This window comes from Mirounga angustirostris, unplaced genomic scaffold, assembly GCF_029215605.1.
Source record: "Mirounga angustirostris isolate CCGP_5_RB_7025 unplaced genomic scaffold, mMirAng1.0.hap1 SCAF_10, whole genome shotgun sequence".
Lineage (NCBI taxonomy): Eukaryota > Metazoa > Chordata > Mammalia > Carnivora > Phocidae > Mirounga > Mirounga angustirostris.
Window position 1 is genome coordinate 133,736,103 of NW_026991718.1, and position 16,970 is coordinate 133,753,072.

General features: G+C 47.8%; 1 protein-coding gene across 6 annotated transcripts in view; it reads right to left on the minus strand.

The window, feature by feature from the left end:
* Window positions 1-280: 280 nt before the first annotated feature.
* Window positions 281-16,970, minus strand: part of LOC123851920 (serine/threonine-protein phosphatase 4 regulatory subunit 1-like) — an 81,896-nt gene continuing 65,206 nt past the window's right edge. For 4 of the 6 annotated variants that reach the window (XM_064573395.1, XM_064573393.1, XM_064573396.1 and 1 more), the window contains 10 exons: window positions 16,380-16,840; window positions 14,141-14,334; window positions 11,393-11,488; window positions 10,338-10,523; window positions 9,917-10,078; window positions 8,900-9,000; window positions 6,613-6,733; window positions 5,682-5,816; window positions 3,075-3,216; window positions 281-2,297 (listed from right to left, as the gene is read on the minus strand). In XM_064573395.1, the coding sequence (XP_064429465.1) occupies window positions 2,140-2,297; window positions 3,075-3,216; window positions 5,682-5,816; window positions 6,613-6,733; window positions 8,900-9,000; window positions 9,917-10,078; window positions 10,338-10,523; window positions 11,393-11,488; window positions 14,141-14,334; window positions 16,380-16,840 (1,756 nt within the window). In that variant the 3' untranslated portion in view covers window positions 281-2,139. Of the gene's footprint in view, window positions 2,298-3,074; window positions 3,217-5,681; window positions 5,817-6,612; window positions 6,734-8,899; window positions 9,001-9,916; window positions 10,079-10,337; window positions 10,524-11,392; window positions 11,489-14,140; window positions 14,335-16,379; window positions 16,841-16,970 lie in introns of those variants that run through there. The other 2 variants (XM_064573394.1, XM_054510163.1) reach the window with 2 other exon arrangements.

A 16,970-nucleotide genomic window follows, 5' to 3' on the forward strand; every position in this document is an offset into this window, starting at 1 on the left:
CTTTTCCATTAATTCACCCAAGAGGAGGCAGAGTGTTCAAGTACACAGGAAGCTTACGTGTGATGATCAAATCACAAACACTCAGCACCCCACACCTAGGAACAATTAATACACAAAGAGCTGTAGTGATGGGGGAAGGAGCACGAGAGAAAGGAAGGCGAGGAAGGGGGCAGAACCACATCAGAAAAATCTCAGTTGTTACAAAAGAAGAATAAAATGTGAGCCTTAAACATACTTTTTGCAGAGACATTACAGTCTTAAAAAAAAACAAAAACAAAACTTTGCACTGGAAAGGCATTCATATTAAGTTATAGACCATTTTTAGTGTATAAGCTGAACTTTTTAAGGTTGGATTTTTTTACCAGAGTCTCTACAAGCACATTTGTTTCAGCATGCAAATTGTACACATCACAACACAGACTGAGGTTATTTTTTTTTTCCTTAATGGAAAGTGAAGCTCTGCACAGAATACAAAATTCCAGGTGAATAATTCTACTTGTTGCCAGGTCAACAGATTTTAACAATATGACAATCGCAATTTCTAGACAATAAAAAAATTAAAAATTGTTTGTTACTGAAGCAAAACAATGTCTCCATCTATTTACGTTAGGCAAGTATTGAACACAAAATGGACTGATTGATTTTTGTTTCTCTTAATACGTAGCCTCCACAATTTATTAGCTCACGCTCTGCTGGAGTTGCCCAAATGCTACCCTGGGTTACAATTTGAAATTCTCACACATGTACCTTATTTTCTTTGGCACAGTATAGATTCCTTCCTTTCTTTTTAAAGAATCAGCTCAGTGGAATTTGGGGGAGGGGGACAACATCCTGTACACCAGGAAATTCAATATATAGCTCCAGAAATTTTATTTTTAAAAAAGGGAGAAAGAAAAGACAAGACAGACAAGAAAAAGATCCAAGGAAAGAATGGCAATAGCAACATGCCCTTTGCGGCCAGCTCTTGAACCCCAAATGGGCCACTCCTTCCTTCCTTTATGCCTGCTTGCAAGAAGATTAAAAATAGAAGCAAGAAAAATAACATGAGCCTACATGTTATACAGAACTTAATGAAACGTTTATAGAATCTCAAATTATTCACAAAAGCCCTGTTTAAGTTCTAGAGCATCTTAGTCTAAATTTTAAAAGCATGAAATCTAAATTCGGTGTACTTAAGTCAAATTGAAGAGTGTCATAATTTAACTCCCAAATCCCTGACAAGTATATGGACTGATCAGAACTGTGGGTTCCTAGTCTGTTAAAGATTCTAAAGCATTAGCTATAAAGTCAGTGTCCGTGCATCCCAATGATCAATTTCCCTCCTGCATTCTTAAACATAGGATAATAAATCCATGTAAGAATGAAAAATCTTTCTACTTTCTGCCTCTGTCAAAGGCCAGTACAGCTTTATGAATACAGTCACCGCAAGAAGGGGAGGGACAAGTGCCTGAGGAAAAGTTCCAAGTACAGTTTATACAAAAGTACAGCATTAGAAAGACTGCCATAAATCATTCTTTAGTACATTTCCTTAACTATCACATTTTCCAAAAGTAAACAAATTGGGCTATATTTGCAGCACTTCAAAGTGGAGCATAAATTTAAATGATGTATTTGTTCTGTTCACTGATAGGAGGCTAATATTACATTAATATATTTTCTTCCTGTCAGGAGTTATTTACATATGTACATTATTTCAGTTAAAAATAAAATGTAATACCATAAACTATATTTTACAGGAAAGCATGAGGGAAGCCAAATATGCAAGTCTCTTAAAGACTTAAAAGCTCCTAATAAACTACTTTATTTTGGGAGGAAGGGGGCTTTAAACAGTATAGTCAGTCTGTCATGGAGAAGGCGATCTGATGCTATGGGGAGACCCCCGTGCCCAGCTAGCCACCTGGGGCTACAGCCTTGTCGCGGGCATCCCGATCAGCAGGCAGGGGCGCAGAGGGTGGTGCCCGTCCCAGGTGCAGTCCCTGGGGCGGCGGATGGGAAAGGGGTCATTTGAGTGCCCACCCTCAAAGTTTCAGAAATCTTTCTTCCCTCGGAAGGTGTGGCACAGTCAGACCCCTGACAAGCGGGGGTGAGAGGTACGTGGCCACGAACAACGTGGCCGCGGCGCGCGGGATCCCAGGGCGGCTAATTCCGTTCTGCCAGCACAGGCCTGTCTGCGGTGCTCCGCCGCTTTGGTTCCAGGGTGGCAAAAAAGGACACATCTGGGTCCCGGTCTGACTGCAGAGCCAGGACGGTCTCTTCAACGACTTGAAGATGAGGGTTACCGGCATTTCTCAGGTACGCTAAAGAGAGAAAACGGTAGTTTGGCTCACATGCGCCTTGAACTGGGCTCCGAAACAGACTCGAGTGCTGGGGGGGGTTTAAACCACACCTCAGGACAATAAATCACTTCACAGAGTAACCACATACGTAAGGCCTTCGGAATGATAACAAGACTGCTTTCGTCAAGGAGTAACTTCCTCAATTTCGAAGATGGACTCCCAAGAACGGCTATGCGTATTTTTTAAATTATAGTTTAAAAACTTTGCATGTCATCTTTCCTTCCCTCCACTACCAAAGAACGGCCAGTGTGTGGCTGGCAGGGAGGGGAACAGGCGGCTGGCAGGGCGGGGCGGGGCTGGGGGCGCGGCGGGAAGACAGGCACTTGCCGGGACCGGCTGGAAGGGGTCGGCTCCGCACGTGGTGCAGGTGCGAACTTGCCGTCCAAGGGATGCAATGCTGCGTCACGTCCTATTCAGGACGTAGTAATAGGCTGCAAACCTCACCGTAACGAAGGCTTACGTTGGCTGCCTTTCATAATGTCTGTGTCATAACTCAACGTTTACAAAAGTTTCCCCCATTTCTAGAAGACTGTGAAGTTCTGCATTTTACCATGAAGCTCATTAAATGTGAAAACTAAACCACCATTTTATAAATAACAAAATATTCTGCATAAAAGTTAATACATCAATTTATATAATGTCCGAAGTATGAGATCAGACAAGTTTCTGAAGAGGAAGACTATAGTTGCTGCTTGGTGAACTTTAAACTGTGTAAGTTCGGAAAAACGGTCCACATACCCTTTTCCAACAGCGTCTGACGCAGAGCTTTGGCCAGCAGAACCCTCACATTTGGCACAGGATCTGAGGCAAGGCTTAAAAGGCTGGGGAGCAAGTGTTCAACAAACTGGTCCACAGGGATGCACTCCTCGTTCACCACCGCCTGCCACAAGAGAAAGCCACAGCCAAAGAATTGATACTTTTCCACAGTGGTCAGCAGGTTTCTTCTAAAAACACCCTTCCACAATTCCAAAGAAGTAATTTCGGGGTCTGCTGGTCTGAGGTGTGTGTGTGTGTGTGTGTGTCTGAATCTTAAAATCTCAACCACTGAATTTGGTTAGAAACACAGTTAACAATTTCTAAGTCCTCACCAAGGACTGGGTTATAGGTGGTATAAAATTTGGTGAAGAAAATAAAGGATTCTGAGTCAGACAGGCCTAGCTTCAAACCTAACTTGGTCACTTACTAGCTTCATGGCCTGGAGTGAGTGGCTTCACCTTTCTGGGCCTTGGTTTCCCCACCTGTAAAATGGGGAAGTAGGGGTGGGAGGGGGATGGCAGATCATTTTTGCAAAGAATCTAGCAAAGCGCCCACCAATGAAGGCTGAGGGCCCTCCCCTCTGTTACTCACCAGAATTCGGGTTCTGAGGGCCGGCGCCAGGCCTGTCTAGTGCCAGCCAGCCCCAGACTCCCATGCAGGCCCGGCCCCCTCTGTGAACACCTGACAAATGCTGCCTCGGCAGGCACACTGCCACTCCGCTGACAGAGGCCTACAGCTCCCGGCCAGCCATGGAAGCCAGAGTGAGCCCAGTTTTACAGGGGAGGAAACTGTGGTCTGGTGTGGGGCCACCGCAGGTCTCCTAGTCAATGAGCACCAGCGACGGGGGGGGGGGGGGGGGGGGGAGTCCAAACCAGGCGTGTGGATTCTAAATCCTGCACACCTTCCCGCGACAGGGTGACAAGAGCTGTAGGTGTCCAGTAAGTGTTTCCCAGGTGCTGGGCACATGCGAGGCCAGGCAGAGGCAGCAGCTCGTCCCCCTCTGCAGCGTGGGCCCTCAGCCCCCAGGTCAGGCTCGCTCCCCCGAGCAGCATTGAAATAACCATCAAGTGACCCCCCCTTCCTTTTGTCTGTCTTGTCGTGGGTTTTCTAAATCTTATTAATAATTCGTGAAAGCGCATACACACTGATTTTTCCTGAAGAAAATTAGTGGGTGTTTTTTTCCTTTTGTCTCATCATGGATTTTCTAAGTCTCAGATCAAGAATTAAAAGACAAAAGCAAAGATATCTCATTTAGGGGCGCCTGGGTGGCTCAGTCGCTAAGCGTCTGCCTTTGGCTCAGGTCATGATCCCAGGGTCCTGGGACTGAGCCCTGCATTGGGCTCCCTGCGCTGCGGGAAGCCTGCTTCTCCCTCTCCCACTCGTTTGTGTTCCCTCTCTCACTGTGTCTCTGTCAAATAAATAAATAAAACCTTAAAAAAAAAAAAAACTCATTTACCAAGACTGATATGGACTTATGGACTGAGCCCAATCCCTCATTTACAGGATTGGCTTCTTCCTCACAGAAGTCTGTGGCGTCAGGCCTGTGGTTGTGAATCTGGCACTTCACTCAGCCACCCACTGCCCTTTTCAAAGCAGACCATGAAAGTACCCTGTGATGCCCCGCCAGCCCAACAGGGGGCCCTGGTGAGTCCTTTGGTGGGGGAACTGGGTATGAGGGTCAGCCAGAGTCCAATTACAGCTTTACTGTAATATTGACAAAGCTGGGTGACAGGTTCATGGAGAGTCCATACTATTCCCTCCACCTTTGTACATGCTTGAAAATGTGCAAGGGGAAAGGCTAAAACTTTTTAAATAACACGTTAGCAGAAAAAAAAAAAAATCACGGTGTTAACACTTCCTGTGTGCTCTTGATCAAGTTACTTAACCTCTCTGGGCTTCAGCTGCTTCACCTTAAACAACTGGTCTGAAAGTACATGGGTGTGACATGCTTGATACACGGCCGATCTTAACTGCCGAGGATCAGATGTATGTATGATGAACTACCTGGCATACAGAGGCGTCCAAGAAATGGCAGCCATCAGCCCCAGCCAATCTGACCTGCACCATTTCCAGGACACTAAGTAGAGAGGGTGACCAGAGATGCTGCACAGCTGACATGAACTTCACTTCAGAGGGATTCAATAGTCTCTGCCCTAACCTACTGCTCTGTTCTTCACCCCACCTTCCCTGCCAGGCAGCTGGCTGAGGGCAGGGACAGGGATGACCACAGCCCTGGACTGGGTACGGCAGAAGCAGGGCTCTGGGCCTCGCCCTCACCTCACCAGATGGAAGGTGCCGGCGGAGCAGGAGTTTGTTCACTCTCTGTCTGCAGCTTCTAGAACACGCCCGGCACACAGGAGACATTCAGTCAACATCTACAGGCCGAATGCACAGATGGGTGGGGTAACCCTGGGCCGATCATTCTGCCTGACTGGGCCGATCACAATCTCCTGTGAGATAAAGGGGTTCGGTCCACTGATCCCCAAATTCCCAGCTGGTATTTCAGGGCTGGGATTCTGTGTCTGGTGCATCTGATATCAGTCCACAGCAACATAAGCCCAGGGGAGATTCCCCCCAGGCCGTGCTAACCTGACAAATGAAAGCGAAAGCTTGCCTTCCAACCCACTTAGCGCAGTGCCGGAACCTTACGATGAGCTCACTGATGAAATTTAACCCCAGTGCGCGCTCACTGTGGGAGTAGAACTTCTGCAGAATGGCCACCACCTGTGAAAAATATCAGAGGTGCACATTTAAAATGCTGCCATCTGTTTGAATTATGAATCCTACTCAAACAGAAACCAGACATTTTTATGCACCTTTAAAATGAATCTATAAGCAAGGGAGAGAGTCATTTTTGTCACGGTCATCATTAGAACACAAAGGAAAAAAGATGTTCAAATATATGACAATGCACATACACTCACCCACGTGAAACCCTTCATAAAAATGAAATTTAAAAAGGGACCGGCATTAGAAAAGAACATTCTTAATCTTAAGATTCCAAATTTTAGAAAATGGTCCCTTGCATAATAACTAAATCATTACCTTTCAGAACATGTCATTTTTATAAAATTGTAATAGCATGAGAGTACCTTAGTGAATCAGTATTTTCAAGTGACAACCCCCCCCCCCGCCCCAGTATTCAACTGGTATGAGCCCACATAAAACAGGATCAGCTCTTCTCCATTGGAGTTCTTGCTCACTACTTTTCTACAAAACCATGCTGCCGAGTAAGCCCAATCTGTGTTTAAAAGGAACACTAAGCCATGGTTTGAAGGGTTTCTTACATAAAATGACTTATCTACAATTTCTATCACTGAAGCGTACAACTTAAGAAAAAAACCATGTTATGTATTGCTAAAACTGTAATACATTTCCCTAATTTCAAAATTTAAAAGCTGGTTTCATAGGTATACTGAAAAATCAAGAGCAGAAAATAGAGGAGTTAAAATGGAAGGAACATAAATATTCCTATTTCCAAAAAGCACAAACAACAACAACAAAAGCCATGATTCCTTACTAGTTTGAAGGAGATCCACCGAACTTCAGAAACTTTATCTGCACACAACTTTAAGGCAATATGCATTAAGTAATCATAAACATCATTGGGATTATAGAGTTCCAAAATGAGTATCAGCTGTCTGAAATTAAAAAAGAAAGAAAGAAAGAAAGAAAATTATTTGGGGGGACAAAAAAAAACACCTTACTAATTTCTCTTTACTCTCACTTCATCTTACAGACAAAAATAGCTAGGCTGGGAGATTAAGGCAAATGAAGACCCAGCAAGGCTTTCCATCAGCGAAATGCCAAAAGCAGAAAGCTGAGTGAAATACCACGCAAAGAGAAAGTGGAAAAAAAAATAAATCTTCATTCTTCATCTCACGCACTCAAATCAAACAAAAAGGAAATAAATTAAACTTTGTAAAGCAGAGGCTGAGAAATTTATGAGTAGGGATACTATTTCAACTTGAGGTTATCGGTTCGAGAGCACATAAAACTTCGCACATCAGATAAGGTAAAAATAGCCAGGCCGCTGAAGTTCCCAGAGATGCCGGGGCGCAGGAAGGCTCGGGGACCTCGCGCCGCCCGGCCCCGGCCCCGGCCCCGGCCCCCGGGGCGGGCGGCGGGCGGCCCTGCGCGGTCCGCTTGCAGAGAACCGCGCGCGCCAGCTCTCTCTCCGAGGGAAGGCAGGCGCGCGGGAGACGGCTGGCCGGGAACACCTGCCACCAAAGCTTCCACGGTTTTCTAAATGGGGATGGGGAGAAGGGTATGAAAATAAATGGCATTACTTCCACGCTGGCAACGAAAGGAAATGAAAAAGAGATCGGAAGGAAGTTAGAATCAGAAACCAGGAGTGCCGGTGAACACTTTCGTATCAAAAAGCAGTTTTCAGAAAAATGATGCCAATATCATGGTCAGGGGGCGCACAGAATTCATATCAGTGGCTCTGGCTTCAATAACCACGGCCGAGATGGAAGATAGCCAGAGCTCGGAGATAACGCTGTCGGCGGCGCGAGCCCTGCCGGCCCGGCCCCATCCCCGTGCCGGTCCCCCGGCCCCCGGCCCCCGGCCCCCGGCCCTCGGGAAGCGGGTCAGCCCGGCCCGGTCTCTTGGTCGCGATCCTGGCCCCGGGAAAGCGGGCCAGTCGGGCCCCAGCCCCAGCCCCAGCCATGAGCCCGGGCCCCGGGCCCGTTCCGCGGTCCCGGCCCCCACATCTGGCCCCATCCCCGGCCCCCACCCCGGCCCCCACGCCGGCCCCCGGGAAGCAGGTCCGCCCGGCCCGAGACGGCCCTGGCCGAGCTCCCTCGCACGGCCGCTAGAGGGCGCGGTGCTTTCATGGAAAACGTGGGCCTGTTTTTCTCTCAGAAGGTAAGCTGGGAACACGGCATAATGACTAAAACCTCAATCTCTCAAATTAAGCATAATGATTAAAGATCACAGCAAAGAGAAAATCTTTTAGTTTGCCCCTGGCATCGGCCAAATCATATCCTGAAGAGCTGCAAAAGCCTGATGGATTTCTACAGCAAAGATAATGATTTGAGAGATTTCTAGTTGAGGGTAAGAAAAATGAAAACTAAAGCTGGGGAGATAAACCCCGGGCAGGGGCAAACTAACACCAGGCCGCCCACCGTCACCACCAGATGCACTCGGCACCGCGCAGAGCACGTCGCAAAGCACGTGGCACGCCTGGGGACGGGGACTTTAGCTCTTTATTCAAAGCTTTAGCTCTTTTAGAACCGGGCACACCTTTGACATCTCTCCGGCCAGCACAAGCCAGGATTAAATAAGTCCTTCACGCACAAAATGACGTGCAGAAAGCAGCCACCTTGGGGGACGTTTTTATCAAATAATCGTCTCGTCTGGGTGAGACCTTTCCGTGTCTGTCTCTGTCACGTCATTTTCTTTAGAAGCTGAAGAGCATACACCACGCTGTGCCCTGCAGAGAGGGCTACACTCAGAATGTTCAGAAAAGCTCTGGCAAAAACTCTTCCGATTAACAGGAAAATACTGAAGAGTGGGTGATTCATCTTTTATTTGGTTCGAATAAATTGCCTTATAGAACAGCAGAACACACTAATTCCACAGTGACTCGAGCCCTGTCTGCATCTGAAAATGAATGTCTCCCCGGAGACCGTGGTATTTGTAACTTAGAGCTTTGGAATTCACTTTATCCCTTAATAAAAACATAATCTCTTTATCCGAAAGAACACTATTACTGCTAGTTTAGAAATCAATTATAAGGTAGGAAAATTAAGAATTATTCCATCTAATTTGCCTTCTCATATCCCCAAACAGGTTTTACTTACTCTGCTAGTTCATATCGAAACCTCCAATTCCTGCTGTTATCGGTCACTACAAATTCTTGAAGCTGATAAAGATATTCTCTCCTCTTGTCTTCATGAAGCAACTATTTTTTAAAAATGTATACATAAATAAAAATAGAGAATCTCTCAAAATGACCCCAAATATACTGTCTGATCACACTTGAAGTTATACACTTGTTCCCGGCAAGAACTGGGCATTCCCCTAATGCCTTGAACTCCATCCATCACCCGGGGTGGCTGTGAATTAACGTTGCTGGGAACAGAGCTCACGGGGACCCCTGAATGCTTCCAACCTTTCCCCCGGTTAGTGTATGTGCTTGTGTGTTTCCACATGCCCCCAGCTCTTACTTCTCTCATCATTTCCTGCCTGCAAACAACACGTATGTGTGTGTTCCGAAGACAACGTCGCGGCTGCTTCCCGGGGAGCTGGCTCTGCTCGTGTATGCCGGCACCACGAGAGAAAAGCCAACCCAGTGCATCATGCAGCCCAGTCTGTCAAGGGCAGCTCGTGGTCATGTGGGTGCAAGTAATTAGTTTCCCTAGGTCATTTTTAAAGTCTTATTTTTACACTCATCATTCCTTTAGGAAAAAAAATTAAAAAGGCAAGCAGGGAAGCAGCAATGTCTTGCAGAGAAAGCCCTTCATGCAGAACTGAGATTGGGTTTCAGCTGGGCTCTTCCCCTGGGTGACTCCGGGCACGCTGCGCACTACCCCCGGGGGGCCTGGGCTCCTTCTCCCTCACAGAGCATGCTAGGCTACATGTCTGCCATCCTCCACAGAATTAGGGCTCCAAGGGACAGGGAGATTACGAGGAAAGATATAAAAATATTTACCCATCACTGAAAGAACACCCACTGTAAAGACTCTGGATGGTATAGTTCAACCGGAGAAACCCAGACTAGCTGCTTTCTGTTGTCCATGGACACTTTCCACAGCCCGGCTTTAAGAATTGTTTTGAAGAGGGAAGGTTTGTTTTTTATATGTAATCCTTCTTCCTACCTTTAGAAAATCATACAGGTGTTTAAGAATTCCTATTCGTACTTCATCCAGGTCCTTTAAAAATCCATTGAAGACGGGCACCAGGTCAGCTGCTGTGAGCTGGTCCCCGAGAATCACGGCCAGCTCGTGGATGGAGAAGGCCAGGGTCCGACGCACCTTCCACTGGTGGTGCACAGGAGGCCAGACAAACCAAAGAAAGCAAGCACAAGGCCATGTTACCAAGAGCGTTAAGCGGCGCTTCTAGAATAAACGTGACACTGCCGGGCGCTGGCCGCCACGGTTCATTTCATCGGAGCCCCATCAATACGGCAAAGGCACCCGCAGCAAATACAGGCCAGTGAGCCCCGCTGTGCTCGCCTTTTCTTCCCCGGCAGAGGGGCCACCCCATTTCCATGGGTGCCTCTGAAAGGGCTCCTTTTACCTGCACGTCGGAAGCCAGCGTTTCGTACGTGTCTCTCAGGCAGTGCCAATTTTGCCTGCCCAGGGTGAGCGCCACCCCGGGGAGGCTGTAGGCGCAGTGTTTGGCTATGTCAATGTCGACAGTCTGGGCGCGAGCGGGGTCGGTCATCGACACATACTGATCGAGCAGGGGTTGAGGTATTATATCCTGGGAAACAGCAGAGAAAGGAAACCATCATGCTTGCAGGAAAGAAGGAGAATACTCGGGAAAAACAAGGGGTCTGGGACTTGGGGGTGAAAACAGCAAAGCAGAGATGTCAGGGGAAGAAGAGGCCTCTGAGAAGCTCGGGGCTCTGGACTGGCGGACTTCTTGGTCTGCAGGTGAAATTTTCAACTGGGACGGAACGATGCTAAAGCAAGGCCCACACTAATCTTTTCCCAATTCGTCTAACATTTGATATCCCAGAGAACAGTGTGGGCACCAAGATTTGGTTAGCCTGATGCACACAGCTCTTGAAAATGGAAACACTCTTCCCTTGTAGCTGCCCAGCACCTAGAGCCCCGGCCCGGACACGCCAACTGTCACTAGCTTTTTCCAACTGACGGGACAGCGCCTTCCTATGACATCACTCATTTACCTTCTCTTCCGTCAGGACAAGGGGATATGATAATTTAAAACATTTAAGAGTTCTTACATAGCACAAGAGCCTAGCCACAAGACAGAACAAAGACAAACACAGGTCAATCAAAGAATCTGTCAAAACCTTTTCAGACAACAACAAAAAAAACCCTGATATGACTTGTATAAATAGACACTAAACGCTAATGTACAGATGTCAGGTTTTTCCTCCTATTTGACTTGTTTTATTAAAATACTATTCTAGATTGTTCAAAAGAGACTTTAGTACTCCTTTAGAATTTGTTTTTTAATAAGTTAGGAAATTGTAGCAACACAAACGAGTGAAGCTATGTCATTAATATTGACGGAAGAAAAATATCTGGTTCCCATGGCCATTCTTAAATTTGACTCCCAGAAAAGGTGACGTTTTGAGCTGCTTTTCTTTTCAAGGAACAAACCTGTAATTTAGATTTATTCTCCTCAAGTGGGGCAGGGAGATGCCTCTGCTCCATCTCCAGCTGGTCAACGGCCCCACTGCAGGGTTTGCCCGGGTCCTGCAGAGTTGATTGGACACGTTAGCAACTTACCCCAAACAGAGAGCCATCCTACCATTCCCCTTCAAAGAATCGTCTTTCAGTGCTGGAAATGACAAGTCAGGGGTCTCTCTCCAGATGTTAAAAAAGACATCTGCACAGGTATAGATGACATGGTCAGTGATTTTAAGGGCCAAGGCAAACAGATATCATGCATTTTCATCTCAAGACTGCTTGAGGCCCTTAAAGAAGACAGGCTGAATGTCCATGAGGAGCGACCACTTGAGTCTGCACTGACCATTCTTTAAGCCCCAGCGTCCCAGGGTGGTTAACCAACCCCCTTTTAAGAGTCACACGATTAAGACAGAGACCACCCCAGACGGCAGGGCGAGCAAGCACGTCCAGTACTTCTTGGGAGCTGGAGATGTGCAGCAATGTGGACCCGTCAGGGCGGATGGACAGGCAAGGAGAAGACCTGTCTAATTTGGGGGAAGGCGTGGCCGATAAAGGAGTATTTACCTGGAAAACTATCCTCGATTTTCACATGTACAAACACTTCTAATGTTTGCTGATGAACCTTTACAGTAGGTTAAGAATTAAAATGAGCACGAACACTCAACAGTGACATATTGGTCTCTGATCATTGATTACATTAGCGGAGATGGACCTGACCTTCTCCTCCACCCGTCACATGGGCTCCCACGTGCACTTGAAATGTCATACTGTCTACCAGCTTAATGGATCCTGACAAATCAGCTCAATATATGATCCAGGAAAGTCGATTAATACACCGATAGATGCTTCGTTTGCTCGGAGGCACACTACCACGGCCTTCAATTCCCAAGATTTTCACTGAAATATAGTGCTTATTTTAATAGAGGACAGGATAAAACAAATATTTTGGCATGATAACCTAAGACCTCAATTTCTCCAAGTTCATAAATTCATATATATTAATGTGTAATAAATCATTATTCTTCTTTCGGGAGTTAACCTGGTTCCAAAGTCTTCAGTGCAGTTGGCATGAACAGCACTTACTCCAGGAGCCACGTTATGGTTAAGTACACTACCACAGGCCAAAGCCACCTCCAAAGGCATTGTGAGGTCATCCCCCCAGAGAACCACCTGGCAGCCAAAAGACACAGGTGAGAAGCAACACACCTCCCCTCCCCGCCCTGCCCAGGGCATCGCGCAACTCAGATGATGCACTAAGAAGGCAGGGTAGAAGCAGGGAGCAGGGTCAACGTCAAGGAGCCGAGTTAACCAGCCCCCTGGCCTCAGCCGCTCTTCTGTCGTCTCTACGAGACAACACCATCCTTATCATTTAAGCTCTCAGAGTTTTTTGGTCCCTTTTCCTTCTTTTGCAACTGGATGCATCCTGACTGATCACAGTGGAACCTAAGAATCAAGCTGCAAATTCAAGAGCCCTGACATCCCACAACATAAACCAAAGGTCTGCTTGCACCAGCCCTTCAAAATCCTTCATGCAACAGAGCCAACTTGGAGGAATCTGTTCGTTTCCCTTTCTCTCACTTCTGCACGTGACAAAGAAGCCCCAGTCCGATCAGGTCTCCGCCACAGTAGACGTGGCCACGCCTTTCTACCTAACATGTGATTTCCATATTCCAGGCAGCACGGGTAACAACAACCATTTTCTTGCCTATTTCTGAAAACAAACCAGCAAAATAGGATATCCCCTCATTTCTTACTAATCGAAGACAACTGTCAGCAACTCCTAAACACTTTATATTCAGGCTTTTAAGTGGGTCTTTTGTTTTGTTTTATTGGAACAGGCCTAGAGGGGAAGGGAGGTGGTAAGTTCATTTGGTTGCTAAGATAGAATTATCCACTGTATGGATGGTGGAGCAATTGGTACTCTGGCCTTCAAGACCACGGGCTGGAAGAGATGATCCATCATGGCACAGGAAGTGAGGAGATGCCAACATGCCCAGGACTTTATGATCTTGGACCCCACCCTGATTTTAATTCTCTAGCCTCGCCCCCACCTGGGAAGGACCCCAGCTCAAAGTGGTCAGAGCAAGTCACTAGGAGTGAGGAAGGCATCAGAGCCTCCCAACCCCTCGAGAGCTGGAAAGCTAGGGAGACTTCAAGTGCGAGAGAGTTGTGGGCCCCTCCTCTCCCTGGATGTGTCTCACGGGGGCTAGTTCCAGGTTGCGGGATAAAAGCCACTGAGCCGCTGGCTTTTCCAAGTCTCTCCTCCAAGAAACAGCAGGCCAGTATCACTACTGGGGTGACCATGTGCCCAAAGAGCGTCTCCAGAGCGAGGGCCTGACGCGGTGGTCCGCCTGCTGAGGCCGAGGCCGGCTTTCAGTTCTAGGAGCCGCGGAACCCACCTTGTGCTATTATGACTAAAAGCTGTAAAACAGCAGTGAAATCGGGCACTTAGATGGTTAATCCCCACAAAGAACTGAGACTCGACATCTTTGGAGAAGAGGGAAGGTACTCGTTGGTCTCTCCTCTCCTGTTTTTGTGGAGGAGAGTCAGGGTTATCAATCACCTGATTGATTGGTTGTCTAGTTATCCAAAACATGACCTTAAGAATAAAATTAAATTTGCTATTTATCATCTCTGCCAGGATATATTAATAAAAGAAAATGCAGCTTTGTGATTTCTGTCACATCGTCTGGGCAGAGGGAGAGGGCAAACACTTACTGTGCTTTGTAATATCCTGGGCTCGGAGAGCTCCTTCTGCGATGATGAAGCCGACAGAGCCGTCTGATTGTCCGAGGCAGGGCTGGGGTCAGAAACGGACCCCTCATGCCGACCTTCCATCGGCTGGTGCTCGGGCTCATTCACAGAGTCAAGCTGTGCGGCTCTCAGAGCAGCTGATAAGACCTGGACCTGAGCTGCAGGAAGAGAAGTTCCAAGAATTTTAATAACTTTATTTGATTTGTAGGGATTCACTTGAGAAGGATCTTCACAACAAGACAGTCTGGATGCAGGCACACCACACACGTGCACACCTTCCACACATCTGTCCCTGCAGTAAGCATGCTCTGGAGTCCCAGAATGAGCTCTTGGGGAGGTGGTGATATTTAGGGCCATTAACTTTAACTATTCCAACTAAACGCCAGCCATGCACAGAGCATCAAATCTGAACTCGAAACGCCTCAATGAAGACAATTAGAGTTTGCTTCCATCATCTCTCACAGAAAGACAACACACTGTTCCTGAAGGCCAGTGTCTGGGAGGTCCACCTACTCGGTGAGGGGGTCCTGCTCCCCCATGTATAAAGGAGGATTGCTGCCTTCTCCGCACCTCCCGCCCAATGCACAGAAATCGATCCATCTCCGTACACACAGATGAGTACAGATCTTGCTCACCAAGCCCCAAGGACTATTCATTTGTCCACAGCATGACTGCTTGAGACCCTCCTAACAGCAGAAATGACATATTTCACACACCTTTCTGTAAAAACAATCTGATGTGCATGTCCCCAACCTCCAAACACACACACATACACACAATAGTTCCTACATCCTGTTTTCTACGAGGTAAATTCAATAGACCTCAAGATTCATTAAAATGTTTAGAGCTCATAGCTGGCTCCCCACTCGGCCCAGGACAAGGTCCCACCTCCTTAGTGTAACCCATCAGGCCCTTCGCAATGGCCCAAGTCATGTTTCCAGCTGCAGCCAGTCTACAAGTCCCCAGTGTGTCGTTTATTTCTGAAACTTTCAGGGTCACAGATCCCTCTGAGCTCTGATGAAAGCTATGAAAATGAGGCACACACGTATGCGCAAAATTTTACAAACGATTTCAAGGGACTGGAAAGAACCCTCTGACACATCCCTCCCCACTTCTCTGCATGGTGGGTTCCGAGCTGTCGTCTTTTGGGGCCCACATGAAATGCCACTCCCTCTGCAAGGTCTTCTCCCAGACATCTCCTCTGGCCCCAGGGGTCCTGCCCTGTGCTGCCACAGCACGTCCCACCGCCTCCCGGCCCGGCCCCGGCCACACCCTGTACCAAGGGTGGCTTACAGAGCCCCCTCCACGAGACCGTGTGCCCGTCACTGCTGCCCAGCACCCAGCCCAGGGCCCACCACTGAGACGAATGCTGCTCTAGAAATGCGGTTTCCAAAACCAGAAACCAAAACCTTTGTCTATAGCTATTAGAAGTGATATGTTACATGTGCTCATTCCTTTGGCAAACATTGACTTAATTTCCTTTATAAATTTAAAGAGAAAGAATAATCACAGGGCTAACTGGATTTTCACATTTCCTTTCCCGAAAGCTTCACAAATCTTTGCCCGGCAACAGCAGCAAGTGTTGTTTTTCCCAATCTCCCCAACCCAAGGAAGAATACAAATATAGCACTGTTTAGAGCAAGAAGAGGCATGATAATGGATATGGATCGCGAGGCCCGGCTCCCAGATCAGATGCTCAGTGGGAGCACTAGTCATAACATGAAAAACACCCCAAAGAAGAAGTTGTACTTTCCCTTGCTGTACAAAGACAAAAACCTTAAAGTTTGGCTAAGGGCCGAGTTAATAAGCTCCAAAAGGAGCACCATCCTTAGCTGTTAATAACGAGAAAAAGCACTATAACGTGGAAAATGATGTAACAGCATCCAAGCAGCTAATAAAATTTCCACTGTTATAGATATGCCCACAAACTCTGCCTTTCTATTAGGGCTGCCTTCAGCCTTGCACAGCTGCAAAACAAGGAGGCAGAACCCTAGCGGGGCCCTGCACAGAGGTCCCCAGGGCTCTGGCAGTGCTGAGGCTGAGACCCTCTCCTGGCCATCTGTGCACAGTGGACATGAAGTGAGCACGCGCGCACACACACACACACACACACACACACACAGGCGCAGCGACACACAGGCCTGGCTAACGCCCAACCCAGAGACACCCTGTTTTCTCTTTAATCACAACAGACAACGTTTACCTTGAACATCCGGATCATTCATCAGATGCTCCTGCAGACTATCGAGGACTTTCTGAATCTCGCTCCGGGCCACACAGCTGTGGTGCACGGTCTCGGGCCTGCTGCAGCCCTTTTCCTGGGGCCCAGCCTCACTCAGCAATAGCTCTAGGTCCTTGCTTATGTCAGGGAGAGGAGTTCGCCAATAAAGGAAATTACTGAATACATCCTCAGGACTCTCTGGGCAGGTAGAGTAGCCCAGTCCAGGGTGGCAGTGGATGGGGAGGTTGTCCCCATCAAGGAGCTTCAGGGAGGCACCGGCCTCCGGGGAAAGCCTGGCTGACTCAGCTCCAGGCAAGGCAGAATCTTCCACTGAGTTTGCCATGAGGCCACCAGAGGAGCTACTGCTGTGCAGGAGATCGCTGGTTCCTGTTGATGCGCCCTCCGTGGGCAGGTCCGGCTCCGTGTGTACCAGCTTCGTGGAACTAGGGGAAGATTGAGGGGAGTACTTTTAGCGCCATGTAATGGACTGGAAGTAAAATGGGAAAACGTGAGCTCCACGTCCTCCCAAGCCCGGTCCTCCTCTAGCTGGCCGCCCGACCTCCTGTGTCTCCC